The sequence below is a fragment of the Heptranchias perlo genome, chromosome 15 (genome assembly GCF_035084215.1).
Source record: "Heptranchias perlo isolate sHepPer1 chromosome 15, sHepPer1.hap1, whole genome shotgun sequence".
NCBI classification, from domain to species: domain Eukaryota; kingdom Metazoa; phylum Chordata; class Chondrichthyes; order Hexanchiformes; family Hexanchidae; genus Heptranchias; species Heptranchias perlo.
This window is the reverse complement of record NC_090339.1, coordinates 29,824,061-29,836,737: the sequence shown is the minus strand read 5'-3', so window position 1 is coordinate 29,836,737 and position 12,677 is coordinate 29,824,061. Positions and strand designations below refer to the sequence as shown.

The following is a 12,677-nucleotide window of genomic DNA, read 5'->3' as shown; positions in this document are numbered from 1 at the left end:
TACATTATGGTTATTAGTATGTAACAGAAATAATGAATGGAAAAAAAGTCAAAATTTCCATTGCTCTTTGGAGGAGCAGGAAGGAAATTAAAATGTCACGGTTCAACTATTTTTATTTCACAAGCCCCTTGCCCAATTCTAGGGACAACATTCTTTCTGTTGTGCACTTAGGGTGTAAACCTGAAAGAAGTTGAGGAATGTAGAGTGCTACTATCCTGTCACTCTTGTTATTATGTTTTATATTTTAGAACTGTGTGGTTAGAAATTACTGTTACTGAGCTGCCCAGCTCAGAGGTATGATGGCTTGGAATCCAGCCTTATTGGCCCCCCCACTGACTAAGCTGCCCTTCTCTCATCTTGAAGGGATTTTTCCATTAATTGATAGTGCACCTCAGAGTGTCCATGTAACTCTGGGTTTTTTTTACTCCCTCTGGCAAGCGGACAGAGTGAGTAAAAGAGCACCCTATAGTTACAATAATAGTATAGATCTTGAAAGAGCCACACATAAGCTTCATAACTTCTGTTCCTCTCTATTGGATGAATGGTGGGGCAAACAGCTTACAAATTCAGCCGCACAGCGCCTGTTTTTCAGGTGCTTAGTGGCCTACTAAGCCCCTAATATGGCAGGCAGGAAGTGCACACACATTTGCAGGCGGTAGTACGTCGCCCGCCATATTGGTGAAGGAAACAAAATAGGTGTCCAGAGCCTATGCCTCTAACAGGTTTTTGACCCATTGCATATGCAAATAAGGGACCAAATGCCTTTTTGAGTCCCCCACTGCATGGTTGGTTTGCCCTGAGGAAGCGGTGCCAGTGCTGGCTGCACTCAGTAACACCAGACCTTGGGACCTCCTGCTACCAAAAAGGTAAGTTGTTGAAATTTACTTCACTGAATGTGGAGCCAGGAGGAGCTGGAGTGCTCCTCCTGACCCCATATTTAAAGAACTCAGCCCTCTGATCTTCCTCCCTGGCCACCTATCTCCCGACCCCCGGCTTCACTTTCCTGACATTGTGACGCTAACAGCACCACATGGTTTGCTCTTCACCGGCTGGCTGTTCGCACCACATCAGCTCCATTGCAATGAGGTCCAATATTGGGGGCACTTCAGACCTCACCTTTCAGGCGTGCCCATATTTCTATCCGATATGTCTAGAGGGGCGTATTATACAAAGTCTCGGGTCTTGCCTCCTAAGCTAACCATTTTTGGAAGTGATCTACACTGTCTTCTAGGCCTAGCCCCAGGGATACAAGGTGCACCTGAGGTGTACAGATTAGCATAATTTAGCAAAAATTTACCCACTTACTCCCCTCCCTCACTATGATGAACACCCACCTCTGCCACCACAAACATGTGTATTAAGCATCCGTGGGACATATACTAGTTACAGCATGTGATGTATGGCCTCTGCCTGAAACTGGGAAAATATCAGTCTGGACTCACTTCCTGCGGGTCTGTGCAACAAGTCCCTTCTCACAAATCTCTCACCACGTCCTTGCAGAAGGGAGGGTTAGGTTGATGGCAATGACAGCAAATTAATATTGGTGCTCAGCTGAATAGAGTGACCCAACTCAAAAGCAGCCCTAGTAAAGATGATATAGCCCCTGTGTACCCCAGACCAGCTGTGCCACCCATCCTTTGTTCATGCTGATCCTTCAGCATGCTAAATTGCAAAACTATGCTGTCAGTGTGCTGAACGTATATACCACTATATACCACTATATGTAGAGGCAAAGAATTGTAAGAAATTTAAAATCTTAAGAAACTAATGAAAAAAAGGACAGTGGGGGTGAAATTAGTCTTGGACAGCAATGTAAAAAGGAGCCATAGCGGATCGGCAGCCCATTTTACACGCATGGAAAAGAAAATCGGGCAGGTGTAAAATGGGCTGCCGAGTCACTTTTTCCAATACTGTCCAAGACCAATTTCACCCCCTGTGAGATGAAAATCATAATTCAAAACAAAACAGAAGAAAACGTGGGCTTACAAAAACCACAAAAGGCAGCAAAGAAAAGTAAATAGGGAAAGAAGAAAACACAAATTCCCTGGGAAGAATTCCTTTGGTCTTTGTATGCAGCATTGCAAATGCATTGTGAAAATTTCCTCATCCAGTATTTCTGGCAAATGAGAAACACATGCTAAAGTAAGAGAACTTACACTTTGACAGAAATACCAGAGGGTTTTGTTGTGGAATAGGTTATTAGGGAAATCTATTTAAGTGAATAGTCTGAATAGATTCAAGAGATCATTGTGCTTCTCGAGAGAACAATTAATAAAGATGACATCATGCAAAAAAGGACGGTTCCTTCGCTATGCCCAAATATTGTGTTCTTATTCTCGTGTAGCAATACTTGATGGGGCTGTAAGGGAGGTTGTGATGGGTTCCTCCTCAGGGTTGAAGTTTGACTTAATGAGTCTCTTTCCTTACCATACCATTACTGCCACCCTCTGGAGCAGGGTGTTGTTACCTTTGAGGAGTAGCCCAACATTGTGACAGGGCTGTGTTATTACTTGGATGGACACAAAAAAGGACAACTTTTTGGACCAACATATTGGCTCTCACTGGTTTGGGTCATCTGCCCCTGATTTATTTTTGTTTGGGTTGCAGCTCCAATTGAATTCATAGATTGAAATGTTTGAGGCAAAGCAGCATCATTCTTATTGACATGCAGTACATTTGGGGTGGGATCTGACTTTTGGGTAGCCAACCAATAGAGCGTGCCCACCGATCGGCTGTTCCAGCAGCGAAAAGGCCACCGTGATTTTAAGGGCTGGTCCTCATATGAATCCAATTGGTGAGCTGCGGACGCCAAATGGGAGTCCTGAGGCAGCAGTCGTTTCTGGGCCACAGGAATGTCGGCCGGCAGCAGCTGTAGGTAGGTCCTGGGAGGTGAGGGGGATGTGAGGCTGAGGGGCACGAGCCCGTGCCTGCAGTATTTTTGTGCGACTTGGAGGAGCACTCATGCGGCTCGTGGTCCCACAAAAATAAACACAGACTTACCTGTGAGATCCTCTTTGGCTGGACTGCCAGCTGATAAGGACAGAGTGTGCCTGGCGCACGCTCCACACGATACTCTCCTAAGATGTTGATCGAGGTCTTTATGCTCGTCATAGGACCCCAATTCGCCTGAATCAGGGAGTGCTCTGGTCGATCAGCGGAAGGTCCGGGGAGGATTATCGCAGCCACAGCGATGGCAAGGAACGGGACGGTAAGTCATTCCCCACCATTTTCGGGGCACTACTGTCCTTCTGCTAGGCGGAAGGCCTCAAAAACTTCGCCATTAAGGGCTATAAAAAGAAATATGAAGGTTTGAGACTTTTAAGTATTGTTTATCTCAAAGATATAGGGAGCAAAACCGCCTCTAACACTATGAGGGCGATAGCGAATCGCCAGCCCGAATCATCAGCCCATCCATTGAAGTCAATAGAAAAAAGAATCGGATGGGGTGTTATCCACGACCACTTTAGGTACCAATCCCCCCACCCTGTTATTTTCCTGTAGTTATTGGAAAGTAGGCAGGGGTTACTGGAAACCAAGGGCAGTCCTAAACATTGGGAACTTGTGACTTCAGCCTTTTCTGATCGAACAATGACGCGTTCAAGGAAGTTCCCACCGATTCTAATTATGCAAATCGGTGACAATAACATCTGACCCTGATCCTGACCCTGCGGGGGGGCGGGGGTGATTGACGTGTGTTTGCTGCTCTCTTGCTCCGAGATGCTGTATAAATATCGGGTCAAAGTCAGCAGAATCAGACAATTCTCTAAGTAAAATTTGTCCCGATCGCAAGAACAGCTACAAAGAGAAAAGCACCAGAATGTTTTCCAAACTGCAGGTAGATATTAATGTAGCTTTGAAAAATTAATTTAACTTTTTCCATATTTGTATTTTTTTATTATTAGTTACATTTTTTAAAAATTGTATTTTTTCAAGATTAATTGCTAACACTGTGATTCGTTCTGTTCCTCTTTAGAAAACCCAGTCCTGCTTCACAGTTGGAAAGCGACTGTACCATAAGATTTCCCGCAAAGGTAAATATCCTCCTACCTGGTTTCTATCTGATACGAAATTAAAATAAAATGTTCACTGATAATCCATGCGTGTATGCTTCATTTCTGGAGTCAGGTGTAGGGTGCAAATGTGACACTGAGGGTGGGAAGGGCCGTGTGAAATCTCAGTATTTTTGCTCGCTTCAACTCAAAGACGATGCACTGAAAAAAATCGAGCAGAAATCCGTCCAAACCATACAACAATAGTGGTAACAGCAGAACTAGTGGTACTCGTTGTGAATTAAATTCCAGATACAGTTATAGAGCGGCAGGTCGATAATAAAGTAACTAAAGTCGCTGCTGATTGTTTGATATTGTAGGTTTGATTATTTCAGTCCATCTCTCGGAGTCTGTAACAAAACCTAAGAAATAAAAGGCTTGTGTTACTTTTCCTTTCAACTTTAACATGAGAGAGCTATTAATTCCGAAATATGATCACTTTGGCGGGGAAATGTATTTTATTTCCAAGTGAGAGTTTTTTGTTACAGTTTTATAGAACTCGTTCTGGAGGAAAATATAACAGTTTAAATTAAAATAGAAAATGCTGGAGAAGCTCAGCAAGTCAGGCAGCAATCTCAGACTTGCTGAACTTCTCCAGCATTTTCTATTTTTATTTCAGATTTCCAGCGTCCGCAGTATTCTGCTTTTGATTAAGTTTAAATTGGCTGCTTCCAAATATATTTTAACAAAGGAACACCTCACACACAATTTTACAACAACTGTATTTTTTCTGTGTTAGCTTTCGAGGCGCCGGATTTGAACGAGACGGTGACAAGCAGTTTCGGCTCATTTGTCTCTGGGGTTAAAGCTGATCATCTCTCAGACACGGTTTTACAGAGGAGTAAACGCATGATCCTGGATAACATTGGGGTCGGGGTCCTGGGCAGCACCAGCCACGTTTTTGATATCTGCCTCAATTATTGCCAGGTAATGTACACGTGAACTAATTTCAAACATATAGTCACCGCAACACTCCGTGCTGAACGAATACTTCCTGCTGCATTGATCAGTAACAATGATATTCCTGCATTAATATGTCAGTTTCCGTCATGCAGCGAAAGTATAGGAGTTCGCTTTAAACACACAAACAGCTATCTCAGAGCTTCAACACAACACTGCATCGTATACATTTATTTTAGGCTGCGTTTATACAGCCACTCCCGCCTTTATGTAACGGGGCAGAAATTTCTCCCGAAGTAATGGAGGAGCTCAACAGCGTTTTTAGTGGCTAATGGAAGGAGCAAGTTCCTGAATTTGCACAGGCGAATTTGCGAGGTGAACTTGCTCCTATTGGTTGGCAGGCGATTTGACAGCTGCGAATTAAAGGGCCATCGCCTCGTTGCAATCATTGAAATCACTGAAACATTTCAAACTTGCTCATCCGCCCAGCTGGATCGTAACTAATTACGCCATCTTGAAGATACCAGGTCTAAATTAAACTTTAAAAGTGCGATAACTCTTTATGACTGCCAGATAACTAAAAATTAAATTTTTAAAATGTGGAGTCTCATATTACTCCATATTTTAAGAGTTTTTAGCAATTAAAAAATGTATTTTTTTTTACTTTTCCCTTCTGTCTCTTTAATTTAATTCAATTATTTCTTTGCCTGTTTATAAAAAAAATTAAAATTTTTGTTTACAATGACTTCCAGAATACTAACTTTAAATGAATGAAGTCTGTTTGTCTGCTTGTGGGCGTGATATCACTTCCTGACAGATTTTCTGGGCGTGTCTTCCATTCCGACAGACATTTCCATGCAAATCAACTTACTTTGCTGAGAGTTTGAATTGACAGCGCACAATTTCACAAAATTTCAAAATCAAGCAAATCAATGCCACAGAGCCTGCGGAAAATACATGTGTTGTTTTAATTAGCAGGAGCTGCAGAGACAGGTGCTACGCCACTCAGCACAATTTCTGGCTTGTGGTTTTGGGTGATATCAATGCAAAAGTGACTATCTAACTTGGAGACCGTTTCACGCTGATTCTCAAAGTTTGTGGGATAAATCCAAGGGGGTAATTTTGACCGTGCGAGTGTGTAAAACAGGTGATGTGGAATCTGCAAAATGGGCTGCCGATACACTATAGCCCATTTTACACTAGGGCATGAAGTCAAAATGACAAGACTAAATTGCGCACGGATTGGCAGCCCCAGTCTACAGAATCCAATGATTGCAATATTCACTCGCACACGTATTCTACCAGTGATAGTCACTGTCTCAGCCAACAGACTCCGCATAGACCATTTCTCAAAGTAAGCTGTCCAGTTCCTTCCTTTCTAACCTGTTCCCCTTTTTTCTAACAGCAAATGTTTGCCCCAGACCCAGTCAGCTCGGTGTATGGACGCAATGGATTAAAACTTTCTCCCACTCTGGCCGCTTTCGCCAATGGAGTCGCGGTGAGATATTTGTACTCAATCTATCTACTTCCAACTGTCTTTCAACTGGGCTTCCCAAACCAAACAAGTAGCAGAAAAATATTAATGATAAAACTCTCCTCATATCAACGGACTCTTCTGCCCATTTCTTGTTGTTTCCATAGAGTTAATCTGAGTGTTGCCCCTTCTTGTCCCTCAGGTCCACTCGATGGATTTCGATGACACCTGGCACCCTGCCACCCATCCCTCGGGAGCTGTGCTGCCTGCCCTTCTAGCTGCTGCCCAGATGTTGCCTCCAAACTCCAAACCCAGTGGCCTTGACTTCCTGCTGGCCTTTAATGTGGGCATTGAAATTCAGGGCAGGTTAATGCGCTTCTCCCAAGAGGCCAACAACATTCCGAAGAGGTAAGATTCTGGCACTAAATTCAAACATCGGTGCAGCAATTACTAAAGTTGTTGCCGAATAGATCAAAATGTGTCGTTTGACGTGTTCAAAGAGTCTCCTTTTTAATACTGTTGCACGTGGAACAACTTTACCCTCCTTTTATATAGATCTTGGCTACTGCTTTATGTTTTTTTAATCGTTCATGGGATGTGGGCGTCGCTGGCGAGGCCAGCATTTATTGTCCATCCCTAATTGCCCTTGAGAAGGTGGTGGTGAGCCGCCTTCTTGAACCGCTGCAACCCATGCGGTGAAGGTTCTCCCACTGTGCTGTTAGGAAGGGAGTTCCAGGATCTTGACCCAGCGACGATGATAAATGTCAGCAGAAAGAGTAGAATTGTTTTAGTGTTAGTGTTGGGGAAAGGAGCAGCCATTTGGCTCCAGATTAACAGAAAGGATAGACATGATTTTTGTCAGACCTCATTCTACATTAAAGTTATTGTTTTGTCTAATATTATTTGAAGCAGTAACCTACACTTAACTACTGATATCTACCAACATAATAACATAAGAATTTTTAGGACAGGAGAAGACAGATTTTCAGTGCGCAATAGTGTGAAATGGATTGGCAGCCTGGTTTTCATCTCTCCCGATTTTTATTTTCATTGAAGTCAATGGTAATAAACATTGGGAGAGATGTAAAATAGGCTACTGATTGACTATCACCAGTTTTACACGATTGCACAAAGTCAAAATTTACCCTCTTCTCTCTTTATAGATTAACCCCTCATCTTTTCCCACCACATACTTCCATATCTTTTCTACCTAGATAATTCCCTTTTGAATCTTTACACCAATGCCACTCCTTGGTACTTCATTCATTTCATTGCTCAGAAATCAGTATTATGTTTGACAAGAACATTATACAATTGGAGTGAATGGGAAAAGGTCCAACACATTATAATTTGGGGGTTGTGAAAAACTATTCTTAGCTGGGTCACAGTTTATCTGCACTGTAGGCAAAAATAAACAAAATAAAAAGTGTAATGAATCAGTAAATGAAAAGTTGTAGAGGGTAATAAAACAGTATAAAACATCTAGAGAAAACATTTTAACCTCTGGGTACAACCCACAAAAAGGTATCAGGTTTTATTACCATTCCTTAAGAGCATTTATGTAAATGGCCGATTACTGGGCAGTGAGTTCGTTTAGAGGCTCTAGTAGAGAATCTGACCTGTAAAAGAGCACTTTGTAGAAGTATTAATCACAACAAAACTGATAATTCTGTTGAATTGAAGTGTTACTGTGTAATAGTAATAAACAAGTAAAAGGATCAGATTCTTGAATATATTTTCTTTATTTAACAGGTTCCACCCTCCCAGTGTGGTTGGGACAATGGGCAGCGCTGCAGCCGTAGCTAAATTTCTATCACTGAACCCCAATCAGTGTATTAATGCCCTGGCTATTGCAGCTTCACTCTCAGGGGCACCCATGGCCAATGCAGCTACTCAGGCAAAACCCATCCATATTGGCAATGCCACACGGCTGGGCTTTGAGGCAGCCCTCCTTGCCTCTAAAGGAATGGAGGGAAATGCTAAAATTCTAGACAACACCCCCGGCTGCTTTGGATTTGCTGCTTTCTATGGTGATTATCAACCTCAGGAGCTGGCACCACTTGAGCAGACACGTTTTCTGCTAGAGGACCAAGATATTGCATTTAAGCGCTTCCCAGCTCATCTGGGCATGCACTGGGTGGTAGACGCTGCTGCCTCAGTTAGGCAGCTGGTGACTGCCAATGAGGGTGTCTTTTCACCCTCTATGATTGAAAGAATCATACTGCGCGTCCCCATTTCCCGATACATCAACAGGCCATTCCCAGAGACGGAACATGAGGCTCGCCATTCCTTCCAGTTTAATGCCTGCTCGGCACTGTTGGATGGAGATGTAAGCATTGAATCATTCAGTGAAAGTAAACTCCATCGAGATAATCTCAGTGAGTTACTCAACAAAGTGGAGCTTCAGCATCCTGAAGATAACGTGGCCAGTTTTGAGAAGATGTACGGAGAGGTGGTTCTGGTCCTGAAGAACAGAGATGTGCTCAGTGGAAAATGTGACACCTTTTACGGACACTGGAGAAAGCCACTGTCTAGAGAATCACTGCTCAACAAATTCAAAAATAATGCTTCACATGTGCTGGAACAGGACAAAATAGAAGCTATTATCGACACAGTTGAGAACATTGAAAAAGTTAGGGATAGTTCCACTTTAACTTCTTATTTGCAATGAAAAATGTCAACTTATTTGCATTAATGTCCAAATTTAATTAGCATGTTGATCATAGATTTTCATGATTGATAGATATTATGTAATCTATGGTATAAGGATTGAAACTCCTGAAGACATTGGGACTGAAATTGCTGGGATTCCGGTCTACCACCAGAAGTGCAGTGGGGCAAGACTTCCCTCCACTGACTGGTCCGGCCTGTGACACAAGGCCAATTTCCAGGAATGGGTCATTTTAATGTTTGGGACGGCAGCCCACACTTATGGAGGTGCATAGGAGATACCTGCCCTGATGAGGTGTGGGTAAACTGGAATGGTACCCTGCGAGATGCAATAAGTTGGTAAAAAAAATTATCATTGCAGGGAACAAAGAGGCTGCAATCATAAGGTGATCAATCCCTCTTGGGGAATTTGGGGCTTTCATAGGCCCATAATGGAATCCATGGGGCCAATTTTCACTTCGCGAAATCAGTATTAACTGGGAGGGGATAATGGCCTCAAAAGAGGGTTGGTAGAGTTGCCACCCCTTTATCGGCCCGTTGGCACTTTAACAGAGGCCTACCGCTGGATGGCCATAGCGCCTATCTGGTTCAGTGGTTGGACCCTTTTAATATGCACTTTGTGGTCCTATGACGTACAGAGAACCTCGACTGCCATTTTAGGAGAGAACTGATCGGAGTGCACGCTGTGCATTCGCTGATCAGTTCCAAGAGCGATGGAGCCGAAGAAACCCAGCAAAGATGGTTTCAATTTTTACGCCGGGCTCGTAGGAGCCTCACCAAAATAATCTGGGCTGCTGCTGGCCTGGGACCCCGTCCTCCCCCTGTACTGACCTTGCTGCCAGCTGCCCTGGCCTGATATTGGCCAGCCTGCATCCAATAAGTTGCCTCAGGACGCCCGTTTGGCATCCCTCAACTCTCCGGTTCGATGTAAATGAGGCGGGAGCCTCAAAATCACAGCCGCCATTTTGAGCCAGGACGGGCGACCACCCAAAAGTCTAAATTGACCCAATGCCTATTCTCAGCACGCGTGGCTTCTGCTGGCCCTAAACTGTATATGAATTTGGAATTCCCAGGGTAGCGTGGGAATGCCCCCAGATATACCCCCAAAACTGACTGTGAACATGGGTGGGTGCAATGGAAGCCTTGACTGTCCTTCAATTGGAATTTAGAAAATCCAATGAATCTGGGTTCCACCGAAAATTGTGGGTGATCTTTTCAAGTTGCACTCTCACCCACCCCAGGAGTTTCGGCCTCATTGTGTTTGCCACTGGTTTTCCAGAACCTTAATTTTTGCACAAATATGTAAAGATAATAATTGACTGTAAAATATGTAATTTATTTAATAGGCATAATTATTGAGATATTCAGGAAATCTTTGTTCTGGATTCTAACATGTTTTTTACACGATGCCCTGATAATTACGTCATTAAAACTTACACATTCTAACTTAACACCTTACAAAACGTCCGTGGCCATGAAGTGTGAAGTGATAGGGCTCTGGTAATGGGTTTTACCTCAGAAAATGTGATGCTGCTGGATCTCTGGGTACATTTACAGTGCAAGTTTAGCATTGGTGCAAAGCAACTTCGGCTTCAGACAGACACTAAACTTGTGTAAAATTGTGTGTCAAGGCTTGTATGTACTCTAAAGTGAAGTGAAGCAAGACTTCTTCCTTCAGGGAGTTCCGTTCTAATTCGTTCTGGCGTCTAGCCAGGCCCTGACTCCAGAATCAGGCTGCATTCACACTATAACTGCAGCGTGGGTGCATAGCAAAGCTGCTTTTAATTGTCACTACAGTTATATTGTAAACGCATCCTTTCTATTTCAAAGGTGTCACATCATCGATTAGGCAGTGGAGCCAATGGTGTAACAATCGCTGATTAGTGAACAGTAGCCAGATGCAAATAAACATGGAATGTTTAGCTATTTTATATCATTGTGTTTGTTTAAAATCAGTGCTGCCTGGTTCTAATTCAAAGATACGTTTACCATGTAATTCAATACACCTTAATTACTATTGTTGTTTTGAATAACTAATAACATATTGTACTTTAAATGTTTGGTGATTTTGGTAACATTGCATTAAACAATGTAATTTAATTATTTGTTGACTTATGTTGACCACATGCTCATTTTCCAAATGCATGCTTCTGATGTAGAGGCTCAAACACTGGAAACACATATTGGGAAATCACAGGCACTTCAAATGCCTGACTAACCCTGATATTGGATACACCCTCAGAAGCATCCCAATCACAGTATTCCCTGCTTTCAGTCGCACTGCATAAAAGAAACATTGTCACAGTGCTCAACGGTTAGTATCACCGGATTGCCTGCACCAGTCAAGATGCCACCAACGATATCTGGATGTCCTGGGACTCCTATCTGGCAATGACCACAGGAAACTGTCTATCCAAGGTCTGGTTCAGCAAAGTGCCAGATAAAGAGCTGTACCATTAATGCAAAGACAAATATAGTTCTCAAGCAGAATAAAGCTGGCACATCCAGTGAAGCTAACAACTGCAGCCTGAAACTTGACTTACCTCTTTGCAGGCATGCTGCTATGCTAATCTATAGAAAAGTTGTCATGGAGTTGCCCAGAGAACCATCTTTCTCACAACCACCTCTTGCAGCACCGCCTCCACTTCAGCAGGCATCAAACAGGGGGTCAAGTGCTGGGCTGCTCTGTCGTTTGCCTGCAGACTTGTGTCTGCACCTTGGGTTTCCTTTCTCTTTATTTGCGCCTGCCCTTTCAGTCTTAGTAAAGCCTACTCATCAGTTGGGATGCCTTTTGAGTATTTGCAAAATCTTTCAGAATTTTTGTACCCCTGCTGTGCACTCCCATTTAATTGGCTCCCCAACCACTTCAATACTTACCTGGCTGGCCTCCAATCTTCCACCCTCGAGTAAACTGCAGTGCAGCCAATGCTCAGCTGCCCATATTCAATCTCGCACCAAGTCCTGTTGGCCCTGTCCTTGCTGACCTACATTGGCTCCTGGTCTTTCAATGCGTCAAATTTAAAATTCTCATCTTCTATGTTAAAATCCCTTCATGGCCTCACCCCTCCCTATCTCTGTAACCTCCTCCATGCCTATAACCCACCCTTTGGACTCTCTGTTTCTCTGACTCTGGTGCATTCCCTTCCCTTTTCCCCACCATTGGCAGCTGTGCTTTCAGCCACCTAATTCACTCTCTGGCATTCCCTCTATAAATCCCTTTGCTTCTTCACTTTCCTGTCTTCCCTCGAGAATCTCCTTAAAACCCATCTCTTTGATCAAACTTTCAGTTGTCCCTCCAAACACTGTGCTTGTTACTCTGTTTGGATGACACCCTGTTCATTTGTATGCATTCACTTTCCCCCAATTTCTGTTCTTTCCTGGTCACTGTCCTTTTTCTTCAGCCTTGTAAAGTGATCTGAGACATTATTTGTTATGTGAAAAGCAGTATGGAAATGTAAGTGCTGTTGTTCTAATATTGTGCATTGAGATTGAACAAATGCAGTAGAATTGTTTTATCATTAACCTAGTTGAGGTTTCAGAAAAGAGTCTTTAATTCAGTCACTTCATTCAAATTATCTGATTGA

At 43.1% G+C, this 12,677-nt stretch overlaps 1 protein-coding gene across 1 annotated transcript; it reads left to right on the top strand.

Annotated features, from left to right (window-relative positions):
- Nucleotides 1-3,753: 3,753 nt before the first annotated feature.
- Nucleotides 3,754-11,193, top strand: irg1l (immunoresponsive gene 1, like). The gene is made up of 6 exons (XM_067996994.1): nucleotides 3,754-3,835; nucleotides 3,974-4,031; nucleotides 4,789-4,976; nucleotides 6,355-6,447; nucleotides 6,626-6,831; nucleotides 8,176-11,193. The coding sequence occupies exons 1-6, from the start codon at nucleotides 3,818-3,820 to the stop codon at nucleotides 9,092-9,094; spliced, it is 1,482 nt and encodes a 493-aa protein (XP_067853095.1). The 5' UTR covers nucleotides 3,754-3,817; the 3' UTR covers nucleotides 9,095-11,193.
- The last annotated feature ends 1,484 nt before the right edge of the window (nucleotides 11,194-12,677 follow it).